The 21770-nt window shown below is 36.9% G+C and overlaps 2 protein-coding genes across 8 annotated transcripts in view; one reads left to right on the top strand and one right to left on the bottom strand.

Moving 5' to 3' along the window:
- The first annotated feature begins 4369 nt into the window (after positions 1-4369).
- Positions 4370-11781, top strand: cenatac (centrosomal AT-AC splicing factor). 3 transcript variants are annotated; one of them, XM_079872792.1, is made up of 11 exons: positions 4370-4565; positions 5702-5865; positions 5942-6040; positions 6173-6239; positions 6326-6388; positions 6604-6665; positions 8983-9088; positions 9184-9214; positions 9793-9876; positions 10875-11007; positions 11089-11781. In XM_079872792.1, exons 1-11 carry the CDS (start codon positions 4449-4451, stop codon positions 11192-11194), a joined length of 1032 nt encoding a protein of 343 aa, XP_079728918.1. In that variant the 5' UTR covers positions 4370-4448; the 3' UTR covers positions 11195-11781. The 3 variants fall into 3 exon arrangements, with proteins under 3 accessions (XP_079728918.1, XP_079728917.1, XP_079728916.1); XM_079872791.1 differs by having other exon boundaries at positions 8974-9088; XM_079872790.1 differs by having other exon boundaries at positions 8971-9088.
- Positions 11371-21770, bottom strand: part of arhgef12b (Rho guanine nucleotide exchange factor (GEF) 12b) — a 77850-nt gene continuing 67450 nt past the window's right edge. For 3 of the 5 annotated variants that reach the window (XM_079872785.1, XM_079872786.1, XM_079872787.1), the window contains 9 exons: positions 20406-20573; positions 20165-20252; positions 18963-19040; positions 18791-18885; positions 17205-17492; positions 15848-16090; positions 14371-14597; positions 13015-13090; positions 11371-12857 (listed from right to left, as the gene is read on the bottom strand). In XM_079872785.1, coding sequence (XP_079728911.1) covers positions 12784-12857; positions 13015-13090; positions 14371-14597; positions 15848-16090; positions 17205-17492; positions 18791-18885; positions 18963-19040; positions 20165-20252; positions 20406-20573 — 1337 coding nt within the window. In that variant the 3' untranslated portion in view covers positions 11371-12783. Of the gene's footprint in view, positions 12901-13014; positions 13091-14370; positions 14598-15847; positions 16091-17204; positions 17493-18790; positions 18886-18962; positions 19041-20164; positions 20253-20405; positions 20574-21770 lie in introns of all 5 variants that reach the window. The other 2 variants (XM_079872788.1, XM_079872789.1) reach the window with 1 other exon arrangement.

Raw genomic sequence — 21770 nt, 5'->3', positions numbered from 1 at the left:
AAGTATATGCAGAAAGCAGTTAATGAAGTGGAAAAATGGGTAAATAAGTGGAGTGTTAGACTGTGAGTAGAAAAAGGTAAAGTGACATGCTTCTCAAAAAAGAAGAAATCTCCAAATATCAAAATAGGCCTACAGCTTTATGGTCAAATGTTAGAACAGGTTTCAGAAATTAGGTTCCTTCGAGTATGGATGGATTCAAAACTAACTTTTGCATCACATAAAGAAAGCAACAGATAGATTTAAAAAGGGAATCAATATTTTAAGATGTTTGGCAGGGGTGGATTGAGGTGCAAACAGACAGGTGTAAGACTGAAAATACTGGTTGAGGCCCTGGTCTGAGACAAAGGGCTAATTACCATTTGACCTCCCCCATACGACCTCACTTCCGCAAACTACTAAGAACTCACACAAGAATATGGTTTAATGTGAATGTTTATCATTGACTGTTATGTTTTTGGTGTCATTTGAAATGTCTCAAAGTGAGTGGTACAGATATCTCATATCCAGATAGATAAAATAAAAGGTAATAAGGTTTTAAGAGTTTATGGATAACTGACTTACAAAGGAAGGTGGTCTCTCAAGCAAATGGTCACCCACCCCCATGAAGGTGCGACCACTGCATGCAAATTTCTTTTGTTAGCACATGTTTCCATGTGAAAGAGGTCTGACTATTTAATGAGATGCAGCAGAGAGTTCGGGGCCTTTTTCTGTACTTCAGATCGGTCCGTTAGGCTGAGAGATATAGATCTCTCAGCCTCACGTATTTCTTAATGTTGGGTTTGCATCTTCTCTCTATTCCAGAGCATTTGATGTTTTGTATCGATTATCTTTGAATTGATTATGGAATTGGCATGATACATTTACCTGACATAATAAATTGTTCCATTCGATTATTCTAACTGACTTTGATATTATTTTCATTGAAGAGTTAAACGGAATAGTCAAACATTCACCCATGATTACTGATCCACAGATATCATTAAAACCCTTTCATTTATGGAGTCAGATGAATTAACGAGAGAATACATAACTAAATGTATTGTAAATTTAACCAACCAATACTCTGCATGAGTGAGGACAGAGCACGTGATAACCTTCCCCGTGTATTGGCGGACCGGCAGATTGGACCAATATATCGAAAAGAGTATACTGTGCAACGATAAAACCAATGATAGATTACGGCAGCATAGTATATAGTTCGGCGTCAGTATCTCTGTTAAAGAAAATGAGTGGTATTCAGTCTCTAAGCACTAAGAATAGGAAGTGGGGCTTTTAGAATATCGCCAGTCTCAGCGATGCAGGTGGAAATGGCGGAGTTGAGTTAAAGATGGCATACTGGTGTTCTATAAGGGGGCATGTTGAAACCATAGACTGTAAAAAATAAAACCCATCCAGTCAAAGAAGTATTAAAAAAATGTTGGGACCATGAATATGTAAATTAAAGTAGTTTTGGATGGAATGCTGAGACAGATTCCAAGAAGTTAGGAGAGTCATTCCACGAAACCGGTACGATTTGGACTTACACATTTTTGGATTTTTTACTTACAGTATATGTATTACTTTTCTGAACACCCCACAACATTAATTACATATTTAACTTCCATAAAAACATATTTTCCCACCTCAGGCATCAAATCCCTATTATTATTGGTAATTATTTTAAGATATGGGCACTATTAGTCTTCAACCCCGTTATGGACACTATGGGAGCTCTCTGAATATGATTATAAAATATATTTGTAATGAAATCAACATTTTCCTATTAATCATATGTCCCTCACACTAATTCAGTCATTGTAAATGTAAAATTTACATATAATTTTACACTTATGCATATACTAAAGCCTGAAATTGGCACTTTTTGTGACAGCAACCTCATCATTTTTGATCAAAGATGTGGCTTAACTTCAGAATTTGAACTAAAATCAGTATTCTTATGATTGCTCTGAACATTTCTGACTAAGTTCAACAAAAAATAAATGACTTATTCATAAACTTAAAAAAATAATTATTAAAAATGTAGGTGTGACAGGGTTGAAGATGGTAACGGGGTTGAAGAGACAAATACAGCTTAACATATACATAGTTGTTTTTTACTCAAATTCACTGTAAGATTTTCTATGAGCACTGTATTTCATTATGTAACCAAGAAAAACAACAGATATAAATTGCAATTGCAACTCAGTTTTATTAACCCGACTGCAGGAAAAACAACTAACTTAGTATACATTAGAACATTATAAACTGACTAAATAGGTCATCAAAATAAAACATATTACTTGTGTGTGCTTTTTTGATGTGTTTGTGTGTGTGTGCGAGCGAACGTGTTTTTGTGTGTTTTTTTGCATGTGCGCGCGCTTCGTGGCAAAAAAGTAACGGGGTTGAGTGTGACGGGGTTGTGATTTTTTGCTTGAAAATGGCCACTGCTCTACATGTAGTGAATAACAGGAGAGCACATGGCATTCATGGTATTAAGAAATCATGTATATTGTTGAAATAACAAAGATCATTTTCACACAAGTAATAGAATTCTATCTTTATTTGATGTAACAGGGTTGAGTCATTGAGCTTGACAATCACAATTCTAAATAAGTTATAGTTATAAAAGAAGGTGGTGACTTGCCTGTGTCTACACACAATGTTGTTCAGAAGACTTCTATGATGTTAATTCCTGTTATTGATGTCACATAAAGATCTGTTCATTAGTTTTATGGGGGAGAATGGTTTGTGTAACAGGGTTGAGGGATTACTGAGGGACGGAACTAAATAATGTGATTTTAATGAATAATCATGAATTTACTTTAAATTAAAAAAACATTACCAGCAAAAAAGGACAGATAGGTATTCATGGGAATGGCAAAGTGTATGGACTTTTTTCTAATTATATTATTCATATTCCAAGTACACTTTCATAGAAGGCCGTGAGGGACATGACAAAATAGGTGGTGTCAACTGAAAAAACAAGATCATTTCTAATATAAAGATAATATGTATGTCATTATTTTTAAACTTTATTAAAGGAGACATTTCAATTGATACAAAAAGCTTTTAAGAATAGATTTTGGTGACCCAATAGGTAAAATACACTTAAAAAGGTCAGAGGGACTCAAATCATACCGGTTTCGTGGAATGACTCAGGAATTGATGACATAAAAATAAGCTCAACAGTAGTAATACCTATAATACCCCCTTGGCCAGGGTTCCTCAAACTCGCTGTCCTGCAGAGTTTAGCTCCAACACTGATCAAACACACCTGAGCAAGCTAATCAATGTCTTCAGGATCACTAGAAACTCACAGCTAGGTGTGTTTGATCAGGGTTGGAGCTAAACTGTGCAGGACAGTGGCCCTCCAGACCGAGTTTGAGGAACCCTGCCCTTGGCTGTTCCAAATGCCAATATAGATCTTAAGTTGCACATTAAAATAAATGAAAAGGAAAGATGTATGCCAAAAGAAAATAATAGTGGATAAATATTTGAAACAAAATTATGTTAATAGTATTCAAATCTATATTGATGCGTCAAAAAATCCAGATTCTGGTTTTACAGCAGCAGCTATATTTATTATTATTTTTTAAATATAGCATTGTTAAGAGATTATCAAATCACGTATCTGTATTCCCAACAGAAATGATGGCTATGCAGTGCGGAAAAAATCCATCCATTAAATGTAGTAGTATATTCAGACTCATATTCAGCATTAAACAGTTTAAATAGTGGGAAATCAGATTCAAGACAGGATATTTTATGTGAAATGTTACAGAATTTATATAGAATTAATCAAACAGGAGTAAGAGTAGAATTTTTGGACAAGTCAGCATTGGGAAGAGAGGAGGTTGTTATAGAAATCCCATTAAGTAAAGCAGAAGTAAAATGTATTATTAAAACAGTAATTGGAAATATGTAGCAAGAAGAATGGAATAAAGAGTCAAAAGGGAGACACCTATTCAGCATTCAACCTAAAGTGGGGATTGATAGAAGGGTATATGGAAACAGAAGAGAAGATAGGCCCACTATTATGACCAGGCTCCATGTAGGACACACTAACCTTCATTATTCACTGCATATTATAGGAAAGTGTGAGACAGACTGCTGCATTCATTGTGGAAAATCAGAAACAGTTGAACATGTTATTTTACACTGTGAGGCATATACAAGAGAAAGAAATCAGCATGTTGAAAAATTAAGAGATTTGGAAATCAATGTCATTACAGTTCAGAATATATTTCAGAATGCACAGAAACAGTTAAGTGTAGGCTACGATAATCTTCTAAAATATTTAAGAGATACAGATTTGATTAGAAGGATATGCGAGGCTTCACTCTCCATCCCAGTAGGTGGCGGAAATGCACCTCAAGATGGTTTGCCAACCGCCAAAACACAAAACAAGAAGAAAACATCATGCTAGCGAATGCTTGCAGTGGCTAAAGAAACAAACCTAAAGCAGTCAAATGGGTGCATTTTATTGCTCGATCTGCGGAAAAACTGATTTTTCTGGAAAAGGACACATTCATGGGAAAAGCCACCAGAGTAAACTTAAAGTGATTCTTGTCAAATTCATGGATAAGGTAAGTGTGCTAACTAAACAACTAAGTTAGCTGACGATACTGCTTCAGTGGCTCCAAATACGATTTAGGCACGCAAGTCACAATCAGATAATGTTTGAATTTGATTGTATTAAATAACAAAACATCCAAAAAGAGTGAGCCATTTTTGAATTTCATTTTAATCAAGCCAAAGCGATTTTAGTGGCTGTATGAAAGTCAGTTCAGTTCATCAGCATCAATGAATGGGTCTGCAGACAACCACAAAATGTCTTCTTAAAAAATAATATACTACTTTTTTCCTTTTGCAGTGTATGGTAGCTGCTAGCTTGTTTCCGCCAAGGAAATAATAATTTATTATTATTTTAATAATTAAAATAAAGGTAACTTAATTGCGAATTTTTAATATCACAATTCTGAAACTAAAGTCATGTATAAACTCGCAAATGCGTGAAAAGTCATAATTAGTTATAACTCGTAGTTAATTGCAAAAACTAAAGTCAGCTATTCTGACTGAATTGTGAGATACAAACTCGGAATTACGAATAATAATAAAAAAACTCAATTGTTAGAAAGTGACAGTTACCTTTTTATTGTTCATTTATATCTGACAGTTCTCTGTTTCTGAGAAAAAAGTCATGATTGTGAGAGAAAAAGTGAAAATTGAATTACCTTTAAGTTTTAATTCCGTGGAGGAAACAAGAGCAGCGCCACGACAGCGAGGCTGTGAGAGATAGACATACCGTGTTTTCAATGGCATCCTCTGTAAAAAGCTGTGTAAAGCTACTAGATCAGTTTTAACTTTCCACAGCTCATGTTTGGAGTTTTTTTGTCTACTGAAATTTCTTGCAAATATAGTTTTATAATAATACAATATATTCCAAATAATACAGTGTTTCGCAAGCAGAACAATCCAAAAACACATTAAATAACATTACAACCCACTGAAGAGATACTGTACGTGTACGTCTATCCCTCACAGCCTCGCTTTCATTCCCTTTGAAAATCAAAGATGGCGCTGCTGTGAATAAGGTCTATACAGCAATGACAACAAGTAGTCTATGCCTTAAGTGTCGAAGTACTATTTGGAGTCACTACCTGAAATAAACGAGCTCATCTCTGCGTCTGCACATATGTAACACTCCCATATGTTATTACAGGTCAAAGAAGCACGGAGGACCATCAAAAATCCTCAGGTGGAGAAATACAGTCCCCTTCATGACGTTAAGTTCTGGTGTTACTGCTGCGCGCTGGAGGTGCAGAAACACGTGACTGACAGTAACATCACTGTGCTGTATGGAGGACTGCTGGAGCACATGAGCACGTAAGATCACGCACGAAAACATTTGAGATACGCATGGAGAGCTTGCAGTGAATTCACAGAGCGCTTTTCATTTCAGCCCAGAGCACAGGAAAAACACACACAAGTTCTGGTGGGACAATAAAGCAGATCTCAAACTACGAGACAAGTTTATCATAACAGAAGAGGAAACTGAGAGGTAGCTTTCTTGCTTGTTTGTGTTTTGGAAATGGCTGTGATCATGTTAGCATTTAGAACATAAGTATACTGATACCGTAAAAGTTTTTCAGATGTTCTGCTGAGAAATAAACGAAGAATGCCTTTATTGTAGATTCAAGTCTGAGGTTTCCAAGGCTCTTGAACAGTTTGAGGAAAAAGAGGATGTGTTTATTAAACAGGTAAAGACATTTTATACAGGTTCTTTGTGTTGTTAATGGTTAGTTGAACCACATCTAAGTTTTTTCTTCTCTTCTTTCGTCCTCAGCAAGCTGCAGTGATCCGATCTCAGGAGCAGCACAGACTGGAGGTCCTTCGGTCATTATCAGAGGTTTGTTTTCCTGGGATGCTCCAAGCGTATCCATATCTCAGTACTCGTCTGTTCTGTTTGTGTAATGAAAATATTAACTTTGACTTTTTCAAACCCCAGTGTTAATAATCATTTTTAAAAACAGCATGCATTTGTCAAAGTAATTCCTTTGTTGGGAAAATGATGTTAAAGAGACAATGGACCATTACTATTGACTTTTCCTGAATCAAACTTAGCCGGATCCAGAACTGCTACAACGTGCTGAACTGGACCATTACAGCAATAAACCAACAGCCAGGTAAAATATTATGACCAGTGTTATTCTGAAACATGAGGGATGCACCAATACTCATTTACCAAAATGCTCCAATACCTCCAATATCCATTCCAATACACTTGAGTTCAAAAGTTAAAGGAGAACTCCGGTCAATTTTAACATTGAACTCATTTTTTTTGTACATTTGGAGTGCTGTCAATACAGAGAACAACGACAAAAATCGGTGTTGCCTACACCGAGTTATTCTATTTTTAAAATTTGCACCCTGTTGACTTCAATGGGGCAAGTACTAAACCTGCTTTTAGCCTCTTAACATCCTTGATGTGTCATTACAAGTGCACAGAAAATGTGAGTGATTCCTTCAGAGTGAACACGAGTGAGTCTGACTGCAGTAGATGTGAAAGAAATGTATAAAAATGATGTTATTTAAGCCAGCGCAAATACCTTTGTTTACATCCTGTTTTTCGGTTGAAGTCCAAAGTAGTCGATTGCAGAGTTCACACGCATAGGTTTAATACCTATGATCACGCGCGTGAACTCGGCAATCGACTACTTTGGACTTCAACCGAAAAACAGGATGTAAACAAAGGTATTTGCGCTGGCTTAAATAACATCATTTTTATACATTTCTTTCACATCTACTGCAGTCAGATTCACTCGTGTTCACTCTGAAGGAATCACTCACATGACCTGTGCACTTGTAATGACACATCAAGGATGTTAAGAGGCTAAAAGCAGGTTTAGTACTTGCCCCATTGAAGTCAACAGGGTGCAAATTTTAAAAATGGAATAACTCTGTGTAGGCAACACCGATTTTTGTCGTTGTTCTCTGTATTGACAGCACTCCAAATGTACAAAAAAATGAGCTCAATGTTAAAATTGACCGGAGTTCTCCTTTAAAGGGCAATTTTTTTTTTTTTTTTTATAAATGAATACTTTTATTCAGCATGGATGCATTGAAGTCATTTATAATGTTACAAAAGATGTCTGTTGCGAGTAAATACTTTCTATTAATCAAATGTTGAAAAAGTTTCTAACATATTAATACAATTTAAACAATTGTACTGTTTAATATTTTTATAATTAAAAAGAAATGTTTCTTGAGCAGCAAATCAGCAAATTAGAATGATTTCTGAAGGATCATGTAACACTGAAGACTGTATTGAAGAGTAATAATGCTTAAGAGGATTAAATTACATTTTAAAAATATATTTGAATAGAACAGTTATTTTAAATTCTAATAATACTTCATGATATTACTGATTTTACTGTATTTTCGATTAGAAAAAAGCAGTCTTGGTCTATTGAAGCTTGTTTCTGCCACTAAAAAATAAAAAAGATATTTGGTATTTATATATAAAGGTATTTGTGAAAATTATTATTTATTTTTTTCTCTCAGAATTGCATGATATAAACTTGCAATTGCGTGTTATAAAGTCAAAATTGTGACATATAAACTCGCAATTGTAAGAAAATGTCAGAATTATGATTCCCTCAGAATTGGACTTATAACTTGCAATTGCGAGTTTATATCTCACAATACAGAGAAAGGAAATCTTTAAAAAAAAATGTTTTATTCTGCTGTAGAAACAAGCCTCCTTCCATTGGTGACCATAAGAGACTTTCAGAAACATTCAAAAAAATCATATGACCCCAAACTCTTGATAGGTATTGTATACAGTATGTTAGGTGTGATGCAGTTTATGCAGAGATTGTGAAACAGGAATTGTGAAACGGATAACTCAAGGGAAGGGGAGTATAACGGATTACATTGGTTGTACGTAAGATTATATTCAACTTTATTGTCATTGTACTGAGTAGAGTACAAAGCAAATGGTTTAAAATGTACTTATGATGCTTCTGTCTTTAGGGGTAGTTGTCTGTATGTGTGTTACTAGATGTAGCGTTACTAGAAATACTGCTGCAGATTGATTGGTGCATCTATAATCTTTATACATTATATTCAATAGTAGTCAAAAGTTTGGACGTGTAAAATTGGTTTTGTAGACAAAATATACATTAACCTATATATATTTAGTTTTTCTTTTTCATGGATTTAATTTTCTTTAAATTTAAATATGGGAATTATGTAGTGTTGAAAAATGTTATTTAATAGTTTTGATGACTGTACTATTATAATAAAATGTGGAAAATGATGATGATAATAATAAATAATAAGTGTCCAAACTTTTGACTAACACCAGTTAAAAGTTAGTGTAATATGCATTTTTCAGCATTGACAAATAGAAATTGCTGGCTTAGTGTCATGTGATGATCAGAATGGGAGTTTGTAATGCCTAAAGCATGAGTTTTGATGTTTGACAAGAAGTTCCCACAGTCGATCTTATGAAATGGAGGCACAGCCCGGGCCGAGCCACGAGGATCTCGCCTCACACTGTCATCGGAGTGAGCCAGAATTTGGCTTAACTTTCATTGGTTACCAGGTATTTTTGTCTTACACTATATACATGCAACAATTATTGATTAGATTAATAAACGATGTCAGACATCACCTTTGGTTTGCTGTCTGTATTTGCAGAACTCGTCCAGCAGTGGAAATGTTCATACTGGTGAGTAAAGCGGCAACCTGTCACTCACATGATATCACAGCAGTAGCAAACCACGACCATCCAATCAATTCTCCCTATGGACAAAATCAAGTCCCGCCCTACATTTTTTCTAGTTTGAGAAGCTGTTTCACTCTGTCAAGTCACATTTATTTACAATACACATTGTTTCAAAGCAGCTTTACAGAGATAACAGGAAAATAATGCAAAAAAGTTTGTTTCCAGAAGAAAGGGCAGTTCTCCTCTGGCCAATGAACGAACAGTGTATGATTGTGATTCAGGCAGCATTATAGAGGTCATAAGTCAGATTGGTTTGGAACAATCACAATAGGGAAGAAAAGACTATTGCAACATCTTTTTTATGCCGACTTTAAATGATTGGATTCAAATCAATCGTTTTAACCTTTATTATAGTAATGTACCAACAGACAGGGTTCCCTGTATTGTTTGCAGAATTAGTTCAGAATAATTTGTGAAAAATTGACGTACTGTACCTTATATACATATCCAAATGAATCAATATCAAAGCCATTCAAGATCAGAATTGAATCGAATCACAATTGTGCTGTTTTGACTTGTAGGTGCTGTTCCGCCGTGGCTATTGGAGGAGCCAGATGAAGGGCCGCAGGAAATGGGCCCCTCAATTCAGGAGTTTCTCAAACACAGTATGTACTTCACTTTCATGGTGTTGCTTGTTGTTTTTGGTGGGGTTTATATTAAAGAGAAGATCTCTGTGCAAAACACTTCTTTCTTTCGCCAATGTAATACTTAAAGGGATAGTTTACTCAAACATGAAAATTAGCCCATGATTTACTCACCCTCAAGTCATCCTAGGTGTATATGACATTCTTCTATCAGACCAATAGCTCTTCCAAGCTTTTTAATGGCTTATATAACTGCTTTTATCATTTTTCTTACACAAATACATCGGTTCGCATCAGAAGGCCTTTATTAACCCCCCGGTGATGTGTTCATTTCTTTGAATGTGTTTTTTTTGTGTGTGCTATGAACATGTATTATAATTAAAACTAGGGCTGTCAAGCGATTCTTTTTTTTTTATCTAAGTACATGTACATGAATCTAATTAATTGAATCAAATTTGGCTGAGAAATTACCACCAAAAGATAGTCATTGTGTTAAATGAGAAAAGCATTACAAAAAAAGCAGCTTAAGAAAGAAATATGTTATTTGATTCAACATAGAATACATAAACTTTTAGGCTACAAGGGCCATGATTATTTTCAGAAGCTGCATCTGAATTAGTATTTAGATATATTTACAGACCAATACAGGGGCATTTTTGCCTCAATATCTTGCATTTTAGGGGCATTCTAACGGTGTTCTAGAAGTTATCACACAGTTGTTAGCCTGCTTCATGTCCATCACCAATCAACTGTATGAAATGTAATTTTAATTGCGTCATTTTTCATAACTAATTAATGCGTTATATCGACAGCCCTATTTAAACATTCTTCCACAGTCATCGTCTTCCTTCTATGGTTATCCTTATTTATTGCACTTTTTTTTCATTGTTTATCTTACTCTTTATATAGTTAGCACAGTCTAAGTAGTTAACCAGGTTTCTGTTCAAATGCAAGTTGTATTCTGTATATACTGTTACTGTGTATGTTATGAATAAGGAATCTTAAATGTTGAATCACAGAGGAGCAAGAGAAGCTCAAGAAGCTTCCGCCCAACCGTGTGGGGGCAAACTTTGACCACAGCTCACACACTGACGCCAACTGGCTGCCATCTTTTGGACGCGTGTGGAACAGTGGCAGGCGCTGGCAGTCTAGGTGAGCGCTAACTTCAGCACAGATAACAGGCTCATTTCATTCTTCTCGTCGTTCTTACTGACACTTCCCCCCTCCCCTCAGGAATCAGTTCAGGGAAGAAGAGGCAAACACTAGGGGGAAGAGGAAGTGGAAAGATGATGGGAAAGCAACAAAGAAGCAAAAAGGCCCCAGTAATGGAGAGTTATGAAATGGATACACCAATTACACTGGCTCCGGGAGGACAGTATGTGAAAAATGGCGTATATATTGCTTCTCTCATATTGAGAATAACTGCAAAGGCAGTAACATGCTTCAATTGGACACCAATTATGGTTTGTTTCAGGTTGTCGTTATGAAGAATTTGTACGAGAAATGAACAGCACCATTTGTGTTTCCAGTTTATTGAATATATTTCTGCTACAGATGTTGTGTAATTTCCTTTTTTGGTCATAAATCCAAAACAAAATATCCTTCCCACTCTCCTCAAAAGGTAAATGTGATAAAATGAAGACACAATGTGCAATATCTTCTTTCCATTTGGAACAATACATCAGTTCAGTCAAATTTAATAGAATCTCATCTATTAGAGCTATTTCATGTTCTCAACGGAAAGCCAAGACCATATTAATGTTCAATAATATAATAAAATACCTCAAACGTCTAGACAGAATAATAAAAATACAGATTACATTAATATTAAAGGATACCTTGCAGTCTTTTATTTTTCTTCTTTTTTTAGTAGTTTCTGTTAAAATAATACATGACTGAACGCTTTAGAATGCAAAAGAAGAAGAGGGGGAAAAAAAAAACGAGTCTCTGTAAGAGATGCAGTGTTGGTCATAATTGTACAATACATTACATTTAAAATGGACCATTAAGGGTCTTCATCAAGTTCCTGCGTTGAAGCTTCTTTCTATTTAACTTCATTCTCAAAACCAAGAAAATCCGAAAGATGGGTCGGGCCAAGCTGCCGGAAATGTGTCGCGTCAGCCCGACCCGACGACATTACGAAAGGTCCGGTTTTCCCGTGGCCGCGAGCCAGAGAAAACGCTTTCAGTAGCTTCATTAAATAGCATGTGGTTTATTAAGAGAGGAGGAATGAGAGACACCACCACAATCGTCAGCCCATCCTCAGACTCATTTCCATACTAGTATCATTTGCCTTCATCGTCAGTCAGCAAACATTGCCCGTTCCCCTTTGAGACGTCTCATTTTAGGCTCACGTGACGGCTAGTGTTACAGGACTTCAATCAGAAGTTTTCAACGCCACTCACTGCTGATGGTTTCTACGTCACATATACCACATGCCAGATGGAAACAGAAGTCAGGCATTCGGTTTATGTGAATATCTGTCTGAACTAATCACACTGTCATCGTTATTAAGCACATATGCTAGTGAGGAGCTACCCAAGTAAAAGATCATGTGACCATTCAAGTTGTACTTTGATTGAATGAGTCAATATTACCCAATGAAACTTCATGAAAAAATGTCATGCAACCTAGGGGCATTTTGTAGATCCACGCTTACATTTACACTCAAATCTTGTGGTTTTCTTTTCCATCCAATGTTGTTCATCAGGACAGCATGGTTTTGACGATGATGGAGGGTTGCTAAAGGAACGAATTGTCTTCTGTCCTCAAAGATGGTCGAATGAGAGGTGATGAAACTTCCTTGCATGGCAATCGTTCTCAAAGTACCATGACGTGCGCTTGTCTCTGCTGGTGTGCAGCGATTTGGAGCGAGTGATTGGGGTCGTCCTGTTGCGTGAGTGTGAACAGAATCTCCAGATCTCCTGATCATTCTGTCTCGTGCATGAGCATTGTTTCAAGAGGAGCAGGGCTGGAGCAGCCCAGTGTCTCTGTATCTCCTCCTGTCTCAATAAACAGAAAGAGCTCCACTTCACTAACTTTTATCTGAAAGAAGGATAAAAAAGAAACAAGAGAACTATGAAATGAAAGCTCTTTTAGGGCATTTATAATGACAGCACAACACCGAACCACCGGCAGGAAGGACAGAAGCTGCACTACCTTTGTTTTCCTCTGTGTCAGTAGCTGTTTCCTCTGATAGCCTTTGGCATAGCTGGTTATACTTGATTTCTGTATCCTGAAAAAAACAAAAACAGAATTGAATATTTCTTCAAATTTGTGACCTGAGCCAAACAGGCATGTACCTGTTTTATTATTATGGTTTACTTTTTAATTACTAAAAATCATTTGCCAACATGCAGTGGCCCCATAAAATATTTGGACACTTCAGTCAGACTTTAAAATGTATGAATCTCCTAGCATTAAAGCAGGGGTTTTCAAACTGTCCCCAATACAATGAACCCCTCAGTCATAAAATATAAAGACAGCCATTTATTCTTAGGAATACCGACCAAATTATATATTGCAAGCAAAATGGTATAAGAAAAGTTTCTATCAAAAATTAAACTTTTGGCTTTTTTTGAATAATAGTTTTCTTTGCCAATTTTTTAGGGGATATTATAAAAAAAAATTCAATTAAATTGAAATGTATTTGTTTAGTACGGAGCCCCTGAGGGGACCTTTGCAAAAAAAAATAAAAAAAAATAATACGGACTATCGCGTGCGCACAAGAAACTTTCGTGTGCGCACGAGAAACTTTCGCGTGCACACGCGTTACAATTTCCGGTTTGGTTATAGTGTCATTACTACAAATGTGGGAAAAAGGATGAGATGAGAGTGTGCTTGGAGCATGCCTCCAGAGATTTGTCTTATTATAGGGAGTTTGCATTTGAGATTGTTTGTGGACTGTGCTTTACTGTAAGAAAAAAAAGCATGGATTTCACTTAAATGAATATCAGGTCCCACATCATGGATTACATAATCAGAGAGTAGCCTATTTCTTTTCGTTTTGATTGTTTCGTTTAAAGACATTTCAAACTTTCTTCAGATGTATTTCTCATGTATGTGAGGCACACTGAGTTTCGGTAAATTTATGATGAGATGCGCTCCAGTTCACGTGCAATGCAAGTGACCGCGGCGCGCCTCCATGATTATATTGTCTGCTATATATTTGCTTCTCATTTATTAAATACTGGCAATTGGTTGATGAAAAATTGATTAAAATTAAGATACAATTTATACAAAACGAAATTCACTTTAAACAAAGGCTTTCTCTAGCGGTTTTTTTCTTAACCGCTAGAGGGCCACAAGTTACAAAGTGTACCTTTAAAATACAGTATAATTGTCCCTGAAAAGTAAACTTACTTTTGAGAAAATATCTAGCAGATGCCACTTGGTTCTGGCATGTTATATAATACAAATTGATACATTTTAAGTGAGACGCATGTCTCAAAATACTTCTTGGTCATTGTGTATGTGTATATTCATGACCGGTTTTCTTGGTGGGCAGCATGTCACCTTCAGGTGCTGCAGGTTGGCCTGTAGTAGACGTATGTGGGTCATGATCTGTCTGTTGAGGTTAGGTCCTCCGCTGCTCTGAGAGGAGGAAGAGAGGAGCTTCTTCAAGTCAATGCCCGAGTCTCCCCCGGCCGCTGGCTCCCCGCTGTTGCCCTGCACGTCATCATCTGTGCTGCTCTCACCTGAGCCTCCATACACCTCCAGCACCATGTAACTGCCTGCAGAGACTGGCAGAGAATGAAACCAGTGGTTACAGGTTATGTCAACGGAAAATGTAAATGTAGTGCAAAAAGTAGGCTGCTTCCAAACATGCATACTTGCCTACTTGCAGAGTTAGTGTAAACAGTACAGTACTTTCCAAAGAATAAACAAGCATGCAAAACATATGCAAAGTGCATACATTTGGATTTGTGCCAAATGACGGTGGTACATGAGGCCAAGATTACATTTACATTTATGCATTTGGCAGACGCTTTTATCCAAAGCGACTTACATTGCATTTCAAGGTACACACACATTATGTGTGTAGCTGCACATTTCCCACAAGCTGTTAGTGTCTGCTGGTAGTTTCACTTTAAATAAATGTGTTTATAATAAATAAACTAAAATACAGTTTAGTATACACTAAAATACTTAATTATAATATTTGTAAACATTTTTTTTATTTCTAAATGTAATAATACAATTTGACACACATACAGTAGATGCAACTTATGTGTTTTTTTTCCCCTCAATATATAATGTAAATGTCATTTTGACCTGGTGCAACTTACTTTCTGTAATATATGGTTTGGGTGAAGAGAGAAGCATGTCTGATTTCACAGTATTCATAAAATTGTAGGCAAAAAAGTACCCAGACAACCTACTACTACTGCAGAGGTTCTGAAGTGTGCATACAACATACTTTTCAATCCCATGAGGCCACAGGAGAGGATTTGTGAATGGCAGGGAAACTGCTGACGCAGGTAGGTCACATGACAATGACAATTTCGTCCACCCGGGTTACATTCAAACTAAACACATTCTAACTATATATAAATTTTACATGGTTGCAAAGTAATTACTTACTTGAAAGAAGTACTATTTTGAGCACTTGTTTCACTGATCAATTTAACAGTAGTCTTGGTCTTTATACTGACACCTATTGGTGTGGATGAAACATCACATAAACTAACTCCACTATTTATGACCAGTTAATAATTGTTAATTCTATAACTAAGCATGTTTGGTCTTAATTCTTGTGGAAAATCATTTTTCTATAATGACTGTTGAACTTTATAATTGATGGTTGTCCCACACAATCAATGTTCTACATATCTGTGCTAGTTTCATGTCTCTTGATTTACTCTGTAGTCTTGTCCATTTACTTTTCAATGTGTTACGTAGCCATGTAATAAGCAGGATAATGTGCGGTCAGCTGTGCATTATCATAAAATAATAAAGGCCCCTCCTCATGAAAAACTGGACAAATACACACCACAATCCTCAGACGTCTCAAAGAAGCCCGTGTCTCCGGAGGGCAGTTCCTGTGCGTTCTCCCCTCTGTTCTCACCCCTCTCTGAGCCGTTCTCAACAGTGGACCCGATCGCAGCGCTGTTCTCCGGCCCCCGCTGCGAACCCGTCCTCGCCACGTGTTCCCGTTGCTCTCCTCTCTCGGGGTCTCTGTCTGTGTCCTCCTGACTGGACATGTGGTTGATCAGGAGCTGCCTCAGTGTCGCCACTAAAGAACACAGAAATGAGATGAGAAATCGACAGATAAATAGGGCTGCAACTACCAATTAGTTTGAAAATCGATTCACCAATAGTTTGTTTTTTACAATTAATCTATTGATTATTTTCTAAATAGTCACTTAATCCTTTAGTTAACTCTTTCCCTGGCATTGACAGAATTTTCCATCATTTATGAGAAGCTTCCCTGCCACTGATGGAATTTTCCGGCTTTCCGTATTTTCACTGTTATATGGTAGGGGGCGCTATTACACATCTTCTGAAAGAGTACAGAATCTCCGGATCAAAACGCAGGCAAAGAAGCAGCAGAAACAACCGATAGCATATGTAAGCAGATGCATATGTAAAATAACGTGATCATCAGCATTAAACAGCATATAAATCAAAACTGCTTAACATTACCAAATGAAATGTCGACCCAGGATGAGCTATAGGACTGAGCGTTGATGGACTCAATCTATGTTTTGATCATCGTTCTGAATCCGATCCGGACGTAATCTTTGAGAAAAATTTTGCTTTTTTTAAAAGAAATTTACCCACATTCAAGTGCTGACAAAAAAGAATGCATGAAGCTAGAATAAAGTTGTTGTTTTCTTTTAAAGCAGAGGCTCTGTTCTCTCTTTTGCATGTTGAGATATTCATACAACAAAATATTCTGGGGGCCATGAAAGTTTTGTGAAAATGATCAAAAATGCTGGCGGTGGCTGGAAACTTTTTTTAAAACCACTGCCAGGGAAAGAGTTAAACAACCACCAACGACGACTTTAAATGCCTCGCATCTCGCACCCAACTCCGGAGGTTCTTTGGATGAACGCAATTCAAACTAAACCCATAATTATACAGTTTAGTGTGGCTCTCACAATGTAAGACTTGGCAGGCAACTAGTTGTCCAGTGAGGTTCCTTTCATTCAGCACGGGTGTGTCAAATCAATCTGTTTTCCTAATCGACGTCAACGATTACACTGACGTGTTGTAACAGCTCTACACACTTACAGGGTTACACTTAATCCCAGAAGTTGATTTGCTGGATTTAAGTTGTCCCTATCCAAATGAAGTTTTCAGTTACGTGAGAGGGATGGCTCGTGGCAGTCGAGTCTTCTACTCACGTGTTCTGAGAGCTTCATCAGCTCTGAGTGGCTGGAGCTCAAAGGCCTCGGCCTCGTCCTCATCTATGGCGATGCCCTGTCTCGAGCGCTGCTTCAGTAATGTCAGTCGATCGGTCATATCAGCCACCACAAACTCTTCATCATCTTCAGCCTGACCCGGTACTGAATTTTCTTCCTCTTCATCCTCCTCATCAGATTTGGTCTCAAACGGGTTGGTACTAGATGGCGGGGTTGACATGACCTCAGTGGACATGACTTCAGTAGACATGACCTCAGTGTCATCTTTTTCTAAGGAAAATATACAACAAAATTGAAGAAAACAATTCTGAAACATATTTACAAGGCTCCTAGACACTCATATTCATGAGTATTAGGGGGCTTTCAAACTGGCAGTTTAGTTCGAAAAGTAGCATGGTTCGCGTGAAAAATTGGTAACCTGAAAGCTATAATGTGGACCCGGGAGTGCACCACGGTACCAAACCGAGTACCACGGAGTGAGTGTGCAGTGTAAATCGCGCATATTGAGTGAATCAGAGCGGCAAATGAATGGCTCACAATCGGCTGTCTCCTCAAAAGAGTCCATCTGCAAGCCTTCATGTAGACTACAGCTGCACGATTAATCGTTAAAAGATCGCAATCGCAATTCAAACACCTGCAACACAATCATATTCCTAAATGACAACGATTCGGCCATGTCTATTAAACCTTTGACAAAATCATACCGGAACATTAACGTTTGGATATAAACACTAATGCCTAAGGAAGCAATCAAAATAGAGCAAATCACTTTTTGAAAGTAACTTGGCGCTTCAAATAGCGATTACATCATTACGCAACTAGGTGGCAAGTCAACAAGTGACTGTTAAAAACTGTATTTGTCATTGAATCATTCATTCAAAAGATTTGTTCAGAAATGCTGATTCATCCAGTAATGAAACAAATGAAGTACTTATGAGTGAATCATTCATTCAAACCAATATTTTTTTTAAATAGACTGCAGCAATTAATATTTAGTCAGAACCTTTAGTAAATTACATGTTATTTTGTTAAGTTGTCTGTTTAGAATCCTGGGAGAATCGCGATCTCTGTTTGAAACAAAAAGTTTCGTTCACTCTGCTGCACATAATGGCACCAAATTAATAAAATTAAAAAAACTATATTGACCTGCGTTCTGCTTTCCATCATTTGGTTCAAAAGAATCAAGTGAGTGTGAAACCAGTCCAACACCCCCTACCAATGGGAACAATTGCACTCAGATTCAGACTGCAGCAAATGTACCCAGTGTGAAAGACAAATGGATACTGGATGTGCTGCCAATTGCCATATTTGAACTACCACTTTATTGCTCATCTTCTACTGTAGTATCCATTTCATATTTACTTGCATTACACATATTAAAAATCTGTCACTAGTTGCAGTACAACAGTGAGAGGGTCTCTTCCTGTTTAAGTGAGCAATGCAGACCAGACTTTATGCTCATACTTTAATGAATTACTGAAGCAAATGAATGCCAGACAGTTAAATGCACTGCACAACATCCTGAGTTGAATTAAATGAAATAACAAACAAACGAAAAAAATGTTTACCTGGAGACTGAATGCTCCCTAAAGAAATGGGCTCAGCGTCTTTGTTTAGTTTCTGAACACCAGAGTTGATCAACTCGACCTCTTCACGCTCCACGCTGCAAAACATGTCATGTTATCACATTAACTTACTGCCTATAAAATTATATAAATGATGTAGAAACCTTAAACTTACTCAGTCTGAAGTAATGGAATGATGTTGTGTAGTTTGGTCTTCATGCAGTCTGCTCTTTGTGTGATCAAACACTGCCACCTAGTGTTTGGAAGATCAAACAATCGAAACAGGTAGGGGTCATGAGCTGCATTTTTAAAATGTTATGTTCTCTGAGGTCCACTTATATTGTTATCAAGATTTTTACATCCTAACTGATAAGCAATAAACTGTTTTCTATCCTGGTTTTGACCCTCTCTTTGAAACAGCTCACTGCTATGATTGGGTAATATTTTTGCATATTGAAATAAGTACGTACTTGGAGTTACTATAGTTATAATTGACAATGGATGACTTACGGTGTTTCGTGTAAACAGAACTATGAACGAATGTACCATTTTTTGTCGCACTGTGGTCCTTAGCTATTCACCCTTTTCGATAAAATGAAAACTGTTTTTCCACAAATTGGCACTTCAAAATGTTTCGTGATCCTCAGAGGTATCTCTATCGTTTTGCTGCTGGAGTAATCCTGTGTTTGCGTGGGTCTCGTGTTTACTACTACATGACATGTGTAAAATGGTGGGCGGGGCTAAATAGACAATCATGTAGAAGTAGGCATTGATTTTCTTCTGCAAAGGTGGTCTTTCGTCACACTATGAGGAGTTACAATGAGACAAAATCCGAAACAAGTCGTTATCTGAGCTTGGTTTCAATAAAAGCTATTTTTTGACTAACAAGGAAGTTTTGAGTTCTGAAACTTACAGGATATTTTTATAGTACATTTTTACATTTTACCTCTTGTAATTTCTGACCCATTTAATGTAAACTAAAATGTTTAAAAATCATTTTTGGTAACTCAAATAAGGCAGAAAAAAATATTAGTTGGAAAAACTTAAATTACAGATGTTGTCTTGGCAACTAACTGAAATAAATTAATTTACAAAAATTAAAGCTATATAGAAATATTTAAAAAACTAGAAAAAACAAAAGCACACAACAAAATTCCCTAAACTAAAATGAAAACTGAATATATAAAAATAAAAGCTAAATATTAATAAATACTATATGTAATTGTGAATTGTAAATAACACAAACATTCGTCCACTGTTATAGAGGCTAAACATACTGAGGTGAATTTTGTTCACTTAAACTGAATAACAAACACTTAACGGTCACTCTAAAAGGGCAGACAAAAAGGAATTATAGGTAAAAAGATCAGTACTCACGTCTTCTGCTCAGATACAGTCTGGGCCATCAGCTCATAGATCTGGGCTCCATTATCAGACATCGACAGTACAAAGAATGACCTGTTGTCTGTAATACATTCAGACATGTAATTTCAACCTACCCTTGAATCTGCTTTTATTTTAATCTAGAAGCCATTAAACACCTTGATTATGGAAGACATGATTTTTGAGGTATTGTTCAAAAGTATGATCTGATACATGTCCATTAACAATGTCTTACCGGTGGCGACCGAGCGCACCATCACAGTGCTGAGTTTGATGATGGGGCTGAAGATGTGTTTGGTCTCAGCGGTGCCCGCCAGATTCTTACTGTGGCATTTTAAGATCAGCTTCTCATCTTGCCTCTGAAGTAGCACCAATATATCTTCCAGCAGCAATGTGTACAGCTCTGCACACACACATACCATATGTAATCATTTCACAATAATATTACATTAAAGTGGCCCCATTATGATTTTTCGGACACTACTTTCATGTAGTGTGTTAGATAGCTGTTTGTGTATGTAACAGGGTTAGTACAGATTCTGTAAAATGAAATTCCAGGACTTTCAAGGACTACAATCAGCACTTATCAAACAATATCGTTATTATTTTTATTTGAGTTTTTTTTTACTCAAATTACATGTTATCTGATGTTTCACTTCATAGAGATCAATCCACTGACCAGCGCTGTCAGGCATGGGAAATCCCCCTCCTGATAGGATACTATCATGCTCACAGCCATGCAAAACAGCTTTGTATCTCAGATGGGCTGCTGTGTTAATTTTGCATAAAAGATAATTATTTTTTCATAAAAATTCAAGCACTTTTCCAGTACCTCTTCAAAAATATGGCTGTTTTCAAGGATTTTCCAGGACTTAATTTCAAAAAGTCAAAGTACTTCAAGCACTTTAATCGCCTTGTACGAACCCACATTTTCAAAGATCAAAGTGCACAATAAAATAGTTATTGTTTCGCAAAAGAAAGATTCTGAACTGCCTGAAACGCATTATCAGTAATTCCAGTCTGCACAAACCTACATAGGTTTGTAACAAATTTGCATAATTCCAGCCTATGGTTTTCATTGACTGTCTGCGAACAACGTCTACTTTGACCTTCAACTTACGCTTACGCTACTGGTAGTTCCTATTGTGCTGTGTTAGACCCTACTCTGAGGTAGGAGCTAACTTAGTTCCCCCAAAAAGTGTTCCTATACGTTCCTGCGGTGCAAACATACAAAGAAAGCGGGCACTTCCACTCAGGGCCGTTTCTAGCCTTTTTGGTACCCTAGGCAAGATTCCTATTGAGCCCCCCCATTGTAATTTGGCATTAACAGTTTTACTCACTTAAAAGGACTTTGTTGCACTATGCTGGAGTAAAGTTAATAAATGATCGTTCTCTCCCATAGGATTTTGTGAAACTATGTTGGGTGGACCTCTGTCCCTCTTGGGGGTTTCGGGGGCATGAAAATTTTGTACATTTTAAGGTTAATGCATTAATCTGGTGCACTTTGAGAGCTAAAAATTAAGAGGTTCAACCCATGAACTGTGCACATTGAACAAAGAAAAACCATTGACTTGTACCTGGACACTAAAGAGGGCTCAAA

This window comes from Squalius cephalus (assembly GCF_949319135.1).
Source record: "Squalius cephalus genome assembly, chromosome: 5".
Classification (NCBI taxonomy): domain Eukaryota; kingdom Metazoa; phylum Chordata; class Actinopteri; order Cypriniformes; family Leuciscidae; genus Squalius; species Squalius cephalus.
Note: the sequence above shows the minus strand (reverse complement) of the source record. Positions and strands in the feature narration are given on the sequence as shown.

Bases quoted from the DNA above. Each gene is read 5' to 3' on its own strand.
- cenatac (XM_079872790.1), top strand. From the start codon at position 4,449: ATGGGTGCATTTTATTGCTCGATCTGCGGAAAAACTGATTTTTCTGGA. The intron at 6,041-6,172 runs GTAGCTTTCTTG...CCTTTATTGTAG, and splicing joins ACAGAAGAGGAAACTGAGAG to ATTCAAGTCTGAGGTTTCCA. The intron at 9,877-10,874 runs GTATGTACTTCA...GTTGAATCACAG, and splicing joins TCAGGAGTTTCTCAAACACA to AGGAGCAAGAGAAGCTCAAG.